A 14,843-nucleotide genomic window follows, 5' to 3' on the forward strand; every position below is an offset into this window, starting at 1 on the left:
ATACAGATGCGTATCTAAACAGCTTGTGGGAAGAAATATCCGTCTGGTTCAGTTCCAAGCTGGGAGAAAGACACTGGAAACATGGACACTGATTGGAAAAATGGTTTATTGATGAAGCAGAACCATGTGGGTTTGTGGTTCTGGGCAGCTGACAAAATGGAGTTGAGAATAGGGAATTTTTATATCTTCTTTCAGCTTTGCACTTGAACTTCCTGTTCCTGTCCAAGAACATGTATTCTATTGGCTGTTGTCCAATAGAATGTGTAAAATGCCATTATTTCAGTTTCATCATAGTTTATGTGCAACTGGGGTTCTTTGCAGTATTGGATTCTCAGCATTATCAGGATAAAGAGAGCAGGGAAACACCTCCAGCCAAATTAGGATGAGGATTATTCAACTGCTAACGAAAGATGTATCCATCTTGCAATTCTACGGTACAAAGATGGAGGACACCATTGTCCAACTGCCTATAATTTTCCCCAGCAAAATCATTGTTATACTCATGCATGGAAAACATCTTGGACCATTTCTCGGCTTTTCTTTCCTGCCTGTGCTGGCCGAGTTAAACACACAACTCAAACTATGATTTAACTTGTTTACTGACAGCTACTCGACAGATGATAAGCAAATTCCGGCTCTCTATACAAGAATAAAGCTGGAGCTGAGAGCAGCCGCTACTCAGCTACTTTTTATAGGCTATCCTGCCGGCTGCTTTGTAATTGCCCACAATCAGCGTCAGTTGATTAGCTGCATGCTTTTCTCCCCACTTTGAAGTTGCTGGAGCTTTCCTCGGATTGTTGGCATATGACATCATCAGTCTGTGTTTACAGCTTCAGGTCGGGCTGTCCCAACTATCCAGCACAGGATTCCTACCTCCCAAAATCCCACAGACAGCTGTACCGAACCCCACTAATCCCACTACCAACATTGCTACCGCTATCGCCCCATTCTCGCCACCATCACCAACACCTGTGTTTATTATTCTGGCATTAATATGTTCAGCCAACTGGTTGTCCACGTGGAGTGCCCCTCTTATTCGATAAGTTGTTGAGGGCGCTCAACACCATTATTCAACTTGTACTCTTTGAAATTCCTCTGTCTCACATTTTCACATTTCTTCTGGCCGTAAGGTACTCCTTTGTATTCAGGTCAGGCCTCAGAAAGATAATGTAGCACTTGGGAATGAAGATGCAGCATAGGAGACCAGCATTGGAGGACAAGATGGAGAAAACTTGCACAGCCACCATGTATTTTCCTTTGGTGCTCAGGTAGGTGGGTACAAAACTCACCCAGACACTGCAGAAGACCAGCATGCTGAAGGTGATCAGCTTGGCTTCATTGAAGGCCCCAGGCAGATTCCTGGCCAGGAAAGCCACCGTGAAGCAGATGGCAGCCAGGAAGCCAAGATAGCTAAGGGTGATGTAGAACATGACAACCGAGCCTTCATTGCATTGCAGGATGATTTCTCCATACTGGGAGTGGAAATCAGAGTCAGGGAATGAAGGAGAAACTCCCAGCCAGATGAAGCAGATGATAATTTGGATAGCAGAACAAGAAAGGATGATGGAATTGGCCAAGCTTTTCCCCAACCATCTCTTCACTGGGTTTCCTGGTTTTGTGGCTAGGAAAGCCAGCACCACCATGATTGTTTTGGCCAAGAGAGAAGAAATGGCAACTGAGAAGATGATGCTGAAAATGGCTTGTTGGAGAAGGCAGGAGGCTTTCCTGGGTCGGCCAATGAAAAGAAAAGGAGACAAGAAGCAAAGCAGGAGGGAGATCAGGAGGATGTAAGAGAGATCCCGGTTGTTGGCTTTGACAATGGGAGTTTCTAGGTATTTAATGAATGTGATTAAAATGAGGGTTGTCATTAGGAATAAGAGGAACAACAAAGAGACCAGGATGATGCCAAGATGTTCCTCATAAGCCAAGTAGGTCACAGCTTTGAGGATACATTGGACTTTGCCCTCATTTGGATATTTATCATCTGGACATTTGGTGCATTTTTCCATATCTGAGAAAAGAAAAAAAGCAATATTTCTTTAACATTCTGTCTTGTCACCTTTTAAGAAATATCTTTTTGGGACAACAGTTGACTCCACAAGTATTCTCAAAGAAGAATTTGTTAACAGTTGAGCCAAAAAGAAAAAAAAACTCATAGAAGAGTATAATTGTACTCTTTTTTTCTATCCCTATTGCTAAGATCTATTAAAGGGGGGAGGGGGGGAGAATAGAATAGAATAGAATAGAGCCTTGGTAATACATTGGTCTAAGGCACCCTGTTATTAAGCTGGTTATTAAGACCAGATGCCTGCAATTACTGCAGGTTCGAATCTCACCAAGGCTCAAGGTTGACTCAGCCTTCCATCCTTTCTAAGGTAGGTAAATTGAGGACCCAGTTGTGGGGGCAATAAGCTGACTTTGTATAAATATACAAAAGAATGAAGGCTATTGCTTAGCACATTGTAAGCCGCCCTGAGTCTCCGGAGAAGGGCGGCATATAAATCAAATTTAAAAAAAATAGAATAGAATAGAATAGAATAGAATAGAATAGAATAGAATAGAATAGAATAGAATAGAATAGAATAGAATAGAATAGAATAGAATAGAATAGAAATGGAAGGGACCTTGGAGGTCTTCTAGTCCAGCCCCCTGCCCAATCTGGAGAACCTATACCATCTCAGACAAGTGACTGTCCAGTCTCTTCTTGAAAATCACCAATGATGGAGCACCCACGATTTCTGAAGGCAAGCTGTTCCAACTGGTTAATGGTCCTCACTATTAGGAAGTTTCTCCTTAATTCCAGGTTGCTTCTCTCTTTGTTTAGTTTTCAACCATTATTTCTTGTCCTGCCCTCTGGTGGACTTGAACGATTTCCTCTGTAACCTTAATAGAAAGCTACATTATGAGCCGTGGTGGTGCAGTGGTTAGAGCGCAGTACTGCAGGCTACTTCTGCTGACTGCTGGCTGCCAGCAATTTGGCAGTTTGAATCTCACCAGGCTCAAGGTTGATTCAGCCTTCCATTCTTCTGAGGTGAGTAAAATGAGGACTCAGATTATTGGGGGCAATAGGCTGACTCTGTAAACCACTTAGAGAGGGCTGTAAAGCACTATAAAGTGGTATATAAGTCTAAGTGCTATTGCTATTTCTAGAGGTAAAAAATGAATCTGTTTCTCTTCCTAGGCAAACTTTCTAAGTCATGTCAGATGTTATTTGTTAGTGTACGGGAACCAGAGGATGTTTCTCTTGTACCTCACTCCATTCCTAAGAGGTCTTTAAGGGGTGTGCATAAGTGAACCAACGTGCCTACCGTCCCTGTCCTAATGTCCCCTTTTATTCATACCCATTTCATGTATTCATAATCATGTTTATATTTATATCTGTTATCTAATACATGTTTGACAAACTAACTAACTAAATAAATAAAATTTACTTGGTTGGCAGAGAAAGCTAGTCCTGCAACTAATCTAGAATGGCTACTGGCATCAGTGGTAATTTGTACGTAATGAGTTGTACATACAATTTTCCACATCATCTAATTGTGGACTAGGAACACCTTCTTGGTGATCCTCAAGTGGAGGTCCACATAGAATGCATTGCAGTAATCATTCTAGGAGATGTACCTAAGACAATTCTTCAAGTTTCAAAAAACTCAGAGGTTCCTAGAGAAGTAAATGTAGACAACCATATTGAAACAAAGAAGCATAAGAGGCATTTTCTCTGGTAGTCGTAAAAGCTTGGCCAGTCTGTCACACCCTCCTATCTTGGTTCAGATTTTCCTTCCAGATCTTTTTGGTATTCTTCCATTTAGATTACAAATTGTGCAGTTTGAAAATAAATGAGAAGAAAGTTGAACTTCAAACTGTCTTTATAATTTAGACTTTATGAAAATTCTCTGGATGAATCCATTTCCACAAGGCCTGTCCTTTTCTTTGGTGTCACCTACCTTCCTGAGGGGAGATGGTCCCCTCCGGACAAGGAACACAGTCATAGCAACAAACTGGTTCTCCTTCTCGTTTCCGCTTGAGAAATCCAGGGTGACATTTTTCCACACATTTGGACTGAGGAAGAGTCTAAGCAGGGGAAAAAAAAGGTATTCCAAAGAAAATATGTTAGCTCTAACCATCCCGACATGAAATAAGACTAAAATTGTGTCAGAGTCTGTTGCAGCACACACAATCACACACAATAAAATGAACTTCAGCAGGATTCAAAATTACATAAGAAATTTCTTTATATACAATACCAGACAGGAGAATTCAGCATACAATATCAGGAACAGAGAAGCAATATTCATAGAAGCAAGTCATTACAGAGTAGACAGATACAGAGGGTATATATTATACAGAGGCTCTCATTAGAGGCCAAACCAACTCTTATATATATATATATATATTTCAGCAAGTCTAAGCCACGCCCAGACTTCAAACTGTCTCTTATGGCCCCATACAAACAAATACTGTTTCAGTTTCCAAACAGCCCGCATTGGCTGACCCAACTGCCATGTCCTATTCCAGTTCATGAATATACTATGACAAATTGCCTGCTCAGTTTCTAGAACTTTAGTGAAGGAAGATTTGAAGTGGCAACTTCAAATCTCAACCAATAAATGCTCTGTCTTGCACATTGGCAAAAAAAAAAAAAAATTAAATAAAATTAAAAAAAATCAAAGCATAAAATATAAATTAGATGGACATGACCTTGTAGATGACCCTCACCCTGTCAAGGATCTTGGAGTACTCATTTCTGCCAGAACCCACTGTAACAACATTGCCAAAAAGGCATTAAGAGTTGTTAACCTAATCTGGCATAGCTTCTTCTCTGGTAATATTGTACTAACTAGAGCATACAAAACATTTGCTAAATCACTTCTTGAATATAGCTCATCTGTCTGGAACCCGCACTCATATTGGACATAAATAGAATCGAGAGAGTCCAGAGATATTTTTCGAGAAGAGTCCTCCATTCCTCTACCCGCATTAAAATACCTTATGCCACCAGACTCCAAATTTTGGATTTAGACAACTTAGAACTATGCTGACTTCAGTCTGATTTAAGCATAGTACATAAAATTATTTGCCACAATGTCAATGACTACTTCACCTTCAACCACAACAATACACAAGCAAATAATAGATACAAACTCAAGGTAAACCGCTCCAAACTGGATTGCAGAAAATATGACTTCAGTAACAGAGTGGTCAATGCCTGGAATGCACAACCTGACTCTGTAGTTTCTTCCCCAAACCCCCAAAACTTTAACCTTAAACCATCTACTGTTGACCTCATCCCATTCCTAAGAGGTCTGTAAGGGGCGTGCATAAGCGCACCAGCGTGCCTACCGTCCCTGTCCTAATATTCCTTTTTACTTACTCTTTTCATGTATTCAAATTATGTTTATCCTTTTACCTGTTATATATGCTTAACAAAATAATAAATAAATAAATAAATAAATAAATAAAGAGGTGAAGTCGTGAGAATGTAGTCTGACTACCGTAGGTGGCTCAGTGGATAAGACACTGAGCTTGTCGATCAGAAAGGTTGGCAGTTCGGCAGTTCGAATCCCTAGTATAGGTCTCCTGTGTGAGCAGGGGGTTGGACTAGATGACCTCCAAGGTACCTTCCAACTCTGTTACTGTTACTGCTTTATGTATCCCTCAAAAAGGGTAACCTGGGCATCTGTTTTCTCCAGCACGTGGGATATCAGTATGAGTCCTATATCAGAAAGAGACATTTCTAAGCTTTGTGTGGGAAAGGGAAATGTTAAGCTCCAGCCAGGTATCCAAAAAAGTCCTCCCTTCAATTGTCTTGAAGAAAGACAATTAGGTAACAACAACCAGAATGGAAAAACAAACCCATATTTGTTATTGGTTAAATTTGGAACCTCTTCCCCCCCCCAGCATACTTGAGGTAGGTAACAATCAAGATGGAAAATTGCATTCAAGAGGTTTTCAGATGAGGTGCTGTCTTACAAGCCAAAGGCCAAATTTTTGTTTCAAATTGTCCCTCTTTACTTCACATATCAAGAAGGCAGTGGTGGGTTGCTACCAGTTCGCCCAGGTTTGGGCAAATCAGTAGCAGTGGTGGCAGGAGGCTCTGCCCACCCACCCACTAGAGCGTCATCAAATACGCTCTGCGCATGCGCAGAAGTAGCACGCTTGCGAGCGAACCAGTAGCAAAAATAAGTAAACCCACCACTGCAGGAAGGGCATTTCTTTGAGTCAAAGTCATGTTTCAGTGCTTCAGTGTTTTGGGTCAGGGAGCATCAGTATGTGTATCATACTGTCAGTATGATTCCATGTGAAGAGAAAGTCTTGGACTTTCAGCAGAAGGCCTGTTGCATTATCATAATGGGTTGAAAGATTGGAATGAATAACTTTGGCCAAGTCTGGGTTGCTTAGAACATCTTGCCATGCCGGTTCATGGGACATTGGCCCCAATCATTGTAAGGTAAATCCCGTTTGCAAAAGTTATTTCCCACTGGGGCCAACAGAACCTCCACCCACTCTTGATTCAATTTCTGTCAGGGTTCCAAGGAACACCCCCAATGAAAAAAAGCTCTGAGGCCAGAAGTTCCTCAAAGTTCCAATTTATTAGAGATGTCATGTTGGCACATCTGGAAAAACCCGAATCTGAAAGCTTCCAGGTTTTCCACACCCAGCTGACAGTTCACAGCCCTGCCCCACACCCACAAGTCCATCACATTGTCCAATCAACTCTTCACACTCAACTGGATACAATCTTCAGGCAGTCTCCATCAGACGCAGGCAAAAGTCCTTGAATACGGAATGTTGTTATGACTAACTTTCTACCGCTCCAACAACAACCCCCGCCCAACTTCCCCAGCTAAAATATGTGGCTGTTAAGAAGCAACAAAGAAAATTGACTTCCAAAACTGACACTTACATTCAGCTCAATCCAAACCTAGTCAACCCACCGACTAGCCAATCCAGGCACTAGTCAACAAAATTGCCACCTTCTTTACTGTTTGAGGACAGTAAGGAACAGCAAACCACCATCCCTTGTGCTTGAGGTACTGTCTTACCATTTTCATGCAGTTTCTCAATTTCAGCACTAAGCAATGGTACATGGGCTTAGTCCAATGAAATGGGTCAGAGCCCATTTGAAACTAGAGAAAAGTCATCCATAGTTCTCCCACCTTGTTGAGCAACTTTAGCTGAGACAGATGATCTTGGTTGATGATAAATCTCTGTCTTTCAAACCTCCCCAGGTTGTTTTTGATGAGATTCATCTTGGGAGAAACCACCCAGTTAATGATTTTCAGATCTCCTGCTAAATCGCCATTTTGGTCCCAGTACAGTTTGAATGTGGAATGATTGAAAAACTCATTCTTCTCTAGAAAGGGATGGAGCTATAATTGGAACATGTAGGAATTTTAAAAGCATTGATCTTGATAACTTATTTCTTGTTGTCTGTTCTCGTTTGAATTTTTCTTCTGCAGTGGTCTAACTCAGAGGTGGGTTTCAGCAGGTTCTCACCAGTTCTGGAGAACCAATAGTGGAAATTTTGAGTAGTTCGGAGAACTGGTAGTAAAAATTCTGACTGGCCCTGCCCCCATCTAGTCTCTGCCTCCCAAGTCCCAGCTGATCAGGAGGAAATGGGGATTTTGCAGTAGCCTTCCCCTGGAGTGGGTTGGGAATGGAGATTTTACAGTATCCTTCCCCTGGAGTGGGGTGGGAATGGAGATTTTACAGTATCCTTCCCCTGCCATGCCCACCAAGCCACACCCATCAAGCTATGCCATGCCCACCAAGTCACGCCCACAGAACCGGTAGTAAAAAAAATTGTAACCCACTACTGGTCTAACTTGGAAATATTAGTTGGGTTTTATCACTACTTTCAAAAGTGAAAAAGAAAGGTTCAGCAAACTGTGTCAAACATATATTGACAGTGTATGAATTGAAGAAAGTATACTTCACAATATTTGCCAATTGTGGGGAACATTATACAAGAGGTCACAAATTCTCTGACTAAACATTGAGGGAATGAAGGTGTTATAAATTGATTTTGGTAAAGCATTAACAAACAAATTCCTGATTTGATGATTAGGTACCTAATTAAATGAGGGCGGGATGGTACAATCATTAAGTGGATAAAACTATTTAAAATTGTATCATCTTCAATAATACCAAACTTTTAGAAAAACTTGATTTCCTATAGAAAAAGTGCATTAGTAAAATGCAGTAGAAAAATATCTCATGTTTAGCAATTAGGACTTTAGCAGCTAAGATTTGATAAACTATATAATCTTGTGCAAGAACAAGATAACATGTAGTCCTCAATGGAACTGTGTCTATATGGAGGGAAGTATGGAGTACCCCAGGGCTCTGTTTTAGGCCCAGTGCTCTTCAACATCTTCATCAATGACTTGGACGAGGGGATACATGGGGAACTCATCAAATTTTCAGATGACACCAAGCTGGCAGGAATAGCCAACACTCCAAAAGATAGGCTCAAGATACAGAAGGATCTTGACAGACTTGAACATTGGGCGCTATCTAACAAAATGAAATTCAACAGTGAAAAAAGCAAGGTTCTACATTTAGGGAAGAAAAACAAAATGCACAGGTACCGTATATGTGGTACCTTGCTCAATAGTAGTAACTGTGAGAGGGATCTTGGAGTTCTAGTGGACAACCATTTAGATATGAGCCAGCAGTGTGCAGCAGCTGCTAAAAAAGCCAACACAGTTCTGGGCTGCATAAACAGAGGGATAGAATCAAGATCACGTGAAGTGTTAATACCACTTTATAATGTCTTGGTAAGGCCACACTTGGAATATTGCATTCATTTTTGGTCACCACGATGTAAAAAAGATGTTGAGACTCTAAAGAGTGCAGAGAAGAGCAACAAAGATGATTAGGGGACTGGAGACTAAAACATAAGAAGAACGGTTGCAGGAACTGGGTATGTCTAGTTTAATGAGAAGAAGGACTAGGGGAGACATGATAGCAGTTCCAATATCTCAGGGGCTGCCACAAAGAAGAGGGAGTCAAACTATTCTTCAAAGCACCTGAGGGTAGAACAAGAAGCAATGGGTGGAAATTAATCAAGGAGAGAAGCAACTTAGAACTAAGGAGAAATTTCCTAACAGTTAAAACAATAAGTGGAACAACTTGCCTGGAGAAGTTGTGAATGCTCCAACACTGGAAATTTTTAAGAAGATGTTGGATAACCATTTGTCTGAAATGGTATAGGGTTTCCTGCCTGGGCAGGGGGTTGGACTAGAAGACCTCCAGGGTTCCTTCCAACTCTGTTATTCTATTTCTATTTCTAAGATACAATGTTGATCGTTTAGATTTTGTTTGTTTTTCTCATAGTATTATATATCTATACTGGTCACTAATAACTAATAACTCGATATTATTACAGAGTATTTGAAATATTTGATGACAATCAAATAATTATTTTGATGATGCTCTCATTGATGATGCACAAGAAAAGGAATGATGGATGCCAAACTTGATAAGAATATTTGTGAAAATGATGTTAAAGTAGTAGTTGATTGCACATTGAATGTGAGTGTTAGGATATGGTGTATGTCTAACAGGTTGTCCAGGCAATATATGTGTTCTATGACTTTAACATGAATATGTATTCTATGACTTTAATAAGTAATGCTGAGTCATTGTAATGCTGAGTCATTGTATCCTGATTGGATAAGCTCTGTTGTAACTGTATTTAAGAAGGGAGCTGAAATGTAGTCATTGATGATATGCTACCATCGTGTGTAGACATGCTATCATCGTGGGCAGATATGCTACCATCGTGATCTGTTACCAGCGTGTATGTGCTGCTATTATTACCTACTGCTGTTTTGTGTGGTAAGAAGATTTTTGTATCACTGGACTGATTTGACTGGCATAGACTTGGATTGATTAAAGACTATGAGATCGTTTTTCACTATAAAGTAAAAACTTTGATAAACCAGTTTGTATGTATTTTATTCATTGCTCTCAGCACCGTTTCCCTGTGCTCTACGCTCTGCTGGTTGGTTAACACAACAATATCCTTAACAGTGAGTCAGCAGTGTGATGTTCATTGAAAGAAGGCAAATGTAACCATAGTCTCAAGAAGTGAACGTTGTGGTCGGGGACACACCAATTCAAGTACAAGTGCAACTTGTAGGCACCATACTTGGAGAAGACATTACACAAAAACTGGATCAACTTCAGGAAACAACAATGAAGCCAAGGATGAGATCAAAGGACCTGCTCTTAACCTTGAGGAAAGTCAATGAGAAGATTCCTTTGGATTCCTTCTCAAAAGAAACTAATTTGGATGGATCCTTGTCAGGACCCCATACCTGCCATGGCTCCAGCCTTGAAGGCCGCAACCTCACTTTGCCGTACTTCCTTCTACTTCTGAATCTGGAGGAATACGCAGCATCCAAAGCATGGGCCAGAGTCTTAATGGCACTGTAAAAATGGTGGAAATTCATGATTTTGATCATTTTATTTTTCTTTTCAGTCTCCAGTAGTGATTGCTCAGTGCATCTTCTCCGGCCTTTGACAGAAAAGACATGCTTTGAAAAAGAACAGAGAAATGACTGAGCTCCAAATGGTGGATCCAGAAAGAAATTGGGTACAAAGGCATCTTTTGCTGGCTCCGTTTTTCTCACAAAATCAAGAGTCCAGATACTATTCACATATTTGAGAAGTCTGTGCTTTCCCAATGGAAATAGTCCAACGAGTGTTGTGATCCAGACTTTCCCTTCAATGTGTCCGGGCAAACGCCTAAGTGTTAAGTGAAAAGGAAGAATTCTTTCCAAAATGGTACCATATTCTATGTAGTGAACAAAGACATTGACTTGTCTCCAACTAGAGATGGTATCCCTGAGGGGTGCTGGGTGGCTAGTTCTTGAGAATCGTTGTGATATAACAGCACAAATTCCATTCTTGATAAGTAAAGGAGTCAAAGTCCTCATGAAATTCTCTCCATTGTCTGTATCTGAAGCAAAGAGACCAATCAAGGTCCATCTGAAATGGAGGAGCACTTGGACGATTCCTGAGTAGAGGAACCCTTTTTTTGGATGAAGCCGGTGGTAAAAGGGCAATTGACTCTTATCATGCAGAAACTCTGAAAATAATTCAAAACTGGTCTGAAAAAGCAATGACAAATATTTATATTTGGAGTCAGATTAATTCTAAAATATTATAATATATATATTTTATAATATATTTTATTTCATTCTCGTAAATGTATTTTCAATAGTTTATTGCTGATCAGTCCTTAAGCAATATGAAGATACAGAATAAAAAGATAACATTAATAAAACCATATCAAACACCAAATAAGTTAAAAAGAGGAAGAACAGAGAATGCAAATCATATTTCTGTATCATCCCTACAATTTGACAGGAATCAACCTGCATACACAGATGTGAACTGAAATGTTTTGTTTAAATAAAGGACCATATTATATATACTTTGAACAGAGGTGGTATTCAGCAGGTTCTGACCAGTTCTGGAGAACCGGTAGCAGAAATTTTGAGTAGTTCGGAGAACCGGTGAATACCAACTCGGACTGGCCTCGCCCCCATCTATTCTCTGCCTCTAGAGTCCCAGCTGATCAGGAGGAAATGGGGATTTTGCAGTATCCTTCCCCTGGAGTGGGGTGGGAATGGAGATTTTACAGTATCTTTCCCCTGCAACACCCATCAAGCCATGCCCACCAAGCCATGCCCACAGAACCAGTAGTAAAAAATTTTGAATCCCATCACTGACTTTGACCATTCAGGATTTTTTTTTTTAATAATATAGGGATACCAATATATCGTTTGTCTAATCTTCAGTCTAAGATATCTCTTTCTTATATAATTGACATTCAAATAATAGAAGTATTTTGTCTATCTCTGGAGCTCAGCAAATACAAGTCTGTTTATTGTAAGGGTCTTGGTTAAACCTTCCATAGCTAACCGTTCTGTCAAATTGCTCAAATCTTGCTTCAATAAATATCACCTAAATATATTTATGCATTTCTACATTGAAGTATTTGCCCTTTTGGAAGTACATTTGTAATGGCTCCTCCATTTCAATGTGCCATTCTCACTGAACATGGCTGTAACTGTCTCTGCTTCAATATCTGAATTCTTTCAGCAGCAACCTTTATAAATTGTTCCTCTGTTGCATAAGAGGCAGGAAGACCACATGTGGGAGCTTCATCACTGTCAGAAATTGTTGTGGTCTGTCAGCAGTCTGTGGAGCTGGCAGTGGAGTCAGACAGTGAGGAGGCTGAGGAAAAACATGGGCCAGTCCTGAAGGCTAGGGAAGGCCCGGGCTCTGTGTCGGAGGCAGAGATGGGGCCAGGGCCATCTGGGAGTGATGTGCGGATTCCGGAGCCTACAGAGGCTGACAGCAGAGAGGCAGAGGAACAGAAGTTCCTGTTCCTAGTGCACACATGAGAAGAGCTGCCAGAAGGCAAGAGCAGCTAAAGTAAAAAGGACGAACTCGGGAGTAGGGCCAAGAGATAATTGGCCCCTCCCATAGGGCTTAAAAGACCAGCAACAGCTCTTGGGCTCTTTGTCGGAAAACAACATTGATAGATTTGTTTCTTGTCTTGCTGCAATTTTTTTTGTCGGCGTCTTCTGCTTCTGAACTTTTGCCAAGAAAAGCCTTTGGCAGGTTGCCTAATTAGACCAAGGTTGGTGATAAGGCTGAAGAATTGTGTTATGAAGAATTTGTTTTGAATTAGTTTGGACTACGCTGAGAATGAGTTCATTCTCAGCTGTTCTAATAAAGTCTGTTTGTTTCGAACTGGTTGCGTCTGATAATACCTACTTGGGCCTGGGTCACAACAGAAATGGTGTAGGGCAGCGGTGTCAAACTCAAGGCCCGAGGGCTGGATCCAGCCCACAGAGTGCTTAGATCTGGCCCGCAAGGCCATCCTCGAAACAGCAAAGGACCAGCCTGTGGTGCCTCTGCCAGCGAAAATGGAGCGGGGGGTGGGGAAGGAAGGAGATTATGAGAGGGAAGGAAGATCTAAAGGAAGTTCTGCCTTAGCACTTGGCCACCACAGCTGCCCCTGATACGAGTGATGTCAAGCTGGCCACACCCACCTCAGCCATGCCACCCTGGCCACACCACTCTGGCCATGCCCCCTGCCCCCCCCCAAAGTGAAACACAACCCTGATGCGACCCTGAATGAAATTGAGTTTGACACCCCTGGTGGAGGATCTCCTCCTTGGGTGGAATGGGGTTTGGACTAGATGACCTACAAGTTCCCTTCCAACTCTCTTATTCTGTTAAAATATCATTTGTCAGTTGTACAAGTCAAGAATTGAATTAATTAATTGAAATGGTGTCTCTTCTATAAGCAGAATTTGGGGAGTCTGTCAGTTTCCATAGATTTAATGTAACACCAATAGTTGGGCACTGGACCTAAGAAAAAACCTTGAGGTAACACACCACATGCTTCCCTGTATGTAGATGTAGTTCCATTGAGGATTACATATTGAGTGCTCTTGGCCAGCCAAAACTCTGTCTAAAGTCTGCTTTTTCTTTAGCAAAAAATTATTTTTTCATCTACCCTTGCTCAACCCTACTTAAGACAATCTGAGCATTTATTTTAGCCACAATACCTACTAGACTAATGGGTCTGTAAATGCTAGGGTCCTTTCTAGTCCATTTTTAAAATATAGAAACTACTATAGCCATCTTCAACTCAACTGGATATGGTAGCAATTACTGATATGTATAAATGAACTCGCCAATAGAGGACACCACCACTGGGGATATATTTTTTTAAATAATTCAGCTGGCAGAAAATCTTCCCCAGGGGCTGTATTGCTCTTCAAGGCTTTTATGATGAAATTTCATCATGAATATTTTAGGGTAAAACATAGTTGACATGTTCGCTAACATGTGTGTAATTTTTAAAATAAAGTGGATAATTAATTATAGTGGCCCCTAGGAGTTGATAAATCATGTGGTTCTTAAAATCAGATATAGGTAAGACAATCCATTTGGATTCTTTTCACAAATCTGTGATTTGCCTACCTTTGAAAATATCATTATTTTTGTTAAGATTCTGTATCAAAAATGAGCCTCCCACATCTGTTTCATCTTTGGTTTGTACAGAAGACAAACACAGAGCCTCTCCTCCCTTTCCCAGGAATGAAGGAGAAGAAGGAGAAGGAGGGGGAGGGGGAGGAGGAGGAGGAGGAGGAGGAGGAGGAGGAGGAGGAGAAGGAGGAGGAATGGAAAGATATCACTGCTATCATCCTTCCCTCCTCCACAATGTGTATACCAGGGATCGGCAACCTTAACCACTCAAAGAGCAATTTGGACCCCTTTCCCACAGAAAAGAAAACACCGGGAGCCACAAAACCCTTTTGACATCTAAAATGAAGATAACACTGCATATATCATTTTTTACCTTTATGCTAAGTATAAAAAAACTATAATGTATTGCATTTATGAAATCAATGAACTGCTACAGAGAAAACAAATTTTTATTTCTGCATGCAACAAAAACATTTTGAACTCCGAAAAAAAAAAAAAGATGGGTGAAAAAGCTCAATAAATCATGTGCCGGAGGGTGTCACACATTGGGGGTTGTGATATGTATTTTGAGTGACAGGGAGCCACAGCAGAAGGATGAAAGAGCCACATGCGGCTCCAGAGCCGCAGGTTGCAGACCCCTGCATCACACACATCACACACATCCCTAACCATCACACCTACAATGTCATGGTGATAAGCAGTTCTGAAGTGAAGATATGGTTGGATCTATCACACACCAGCCCAGATTCCACTCAATTTGCCCACAGAAAAACATACTTACAAACCTGAGGGACTTTGTAGGTGCCTCCTAATGTTGACAT

At 41.0% G+C, this 14,843-nt stretch overlaps 1 protein-coding gene across 1 annotated transcript; it reads right to left on the reverse strand.

The window, feature by feature from the left end:
• Positions 1–1,100: 1,100 nt before the first annotated feature.
• On the reverse strand, positions 1,101–14,843 carry LOC139309908 (vomeronasal type-2 receptor 26-like). The gene is made up of 5 exons (XM_070934095.1): positions 14,808–14,843; positions 10,326–11,120; positions 7,158–7,370; positions 3,945–4,071; positions 1,101–2,011 (listed from the first exon to the last, which is right to left on the reverse strand). Exons 1-5 carry the CDS (start codon positions 14,841–14,843, stop codon positions 1,101–1,103), a joined length of 2,082 nt encoding a protein of 693 aa, XP_070790196.1.

The sequence above is a fragment of the Pituophis catenifer genome, unplaced genomic scaffold (genome assembly GCF_029215685.1).
Source record: "Pituophis catenifer annectens isolate HBS135680 unplaced genomic scaffold, rPitCat1.0.hap2 SCAF_2, whole genome shotgun sequence".
In the NCBI taxonomy this organism is placed as follows: Eukaryota; Metazoa; Chordata; class Lepidosauria; order Squamata; family Colubridae; genus Pituophis; species Pituophis catenifer.

What these genes read in the sequence shown, in the direction of transcription:
- LOC139309908 (XM_070934095.1), bottom strand. Translation starts at nt 14,843, where the DNA reads ATGTCAACATTAGGAGGCACCTACAAAGTCCCTCAG. An exon ending in GCACCTACAAAGTCCCTCAG is followed by an intron (nt 11,121 to 14,807) that starts GTTTGTAAGTAT and finishes TTGCTTTTTCAG; the next exon opens with ACCAGTTTTGAATTATTTTC. An exon ending in GACCATCTCCCCTCAGGAAG is followed by an intron (nt 2,012 to 3,944) that starts GTAGGTGACACC and finishes TTCTTTTCTCAG; the next exon opens with ATATGGAAAAATGCACCAAA.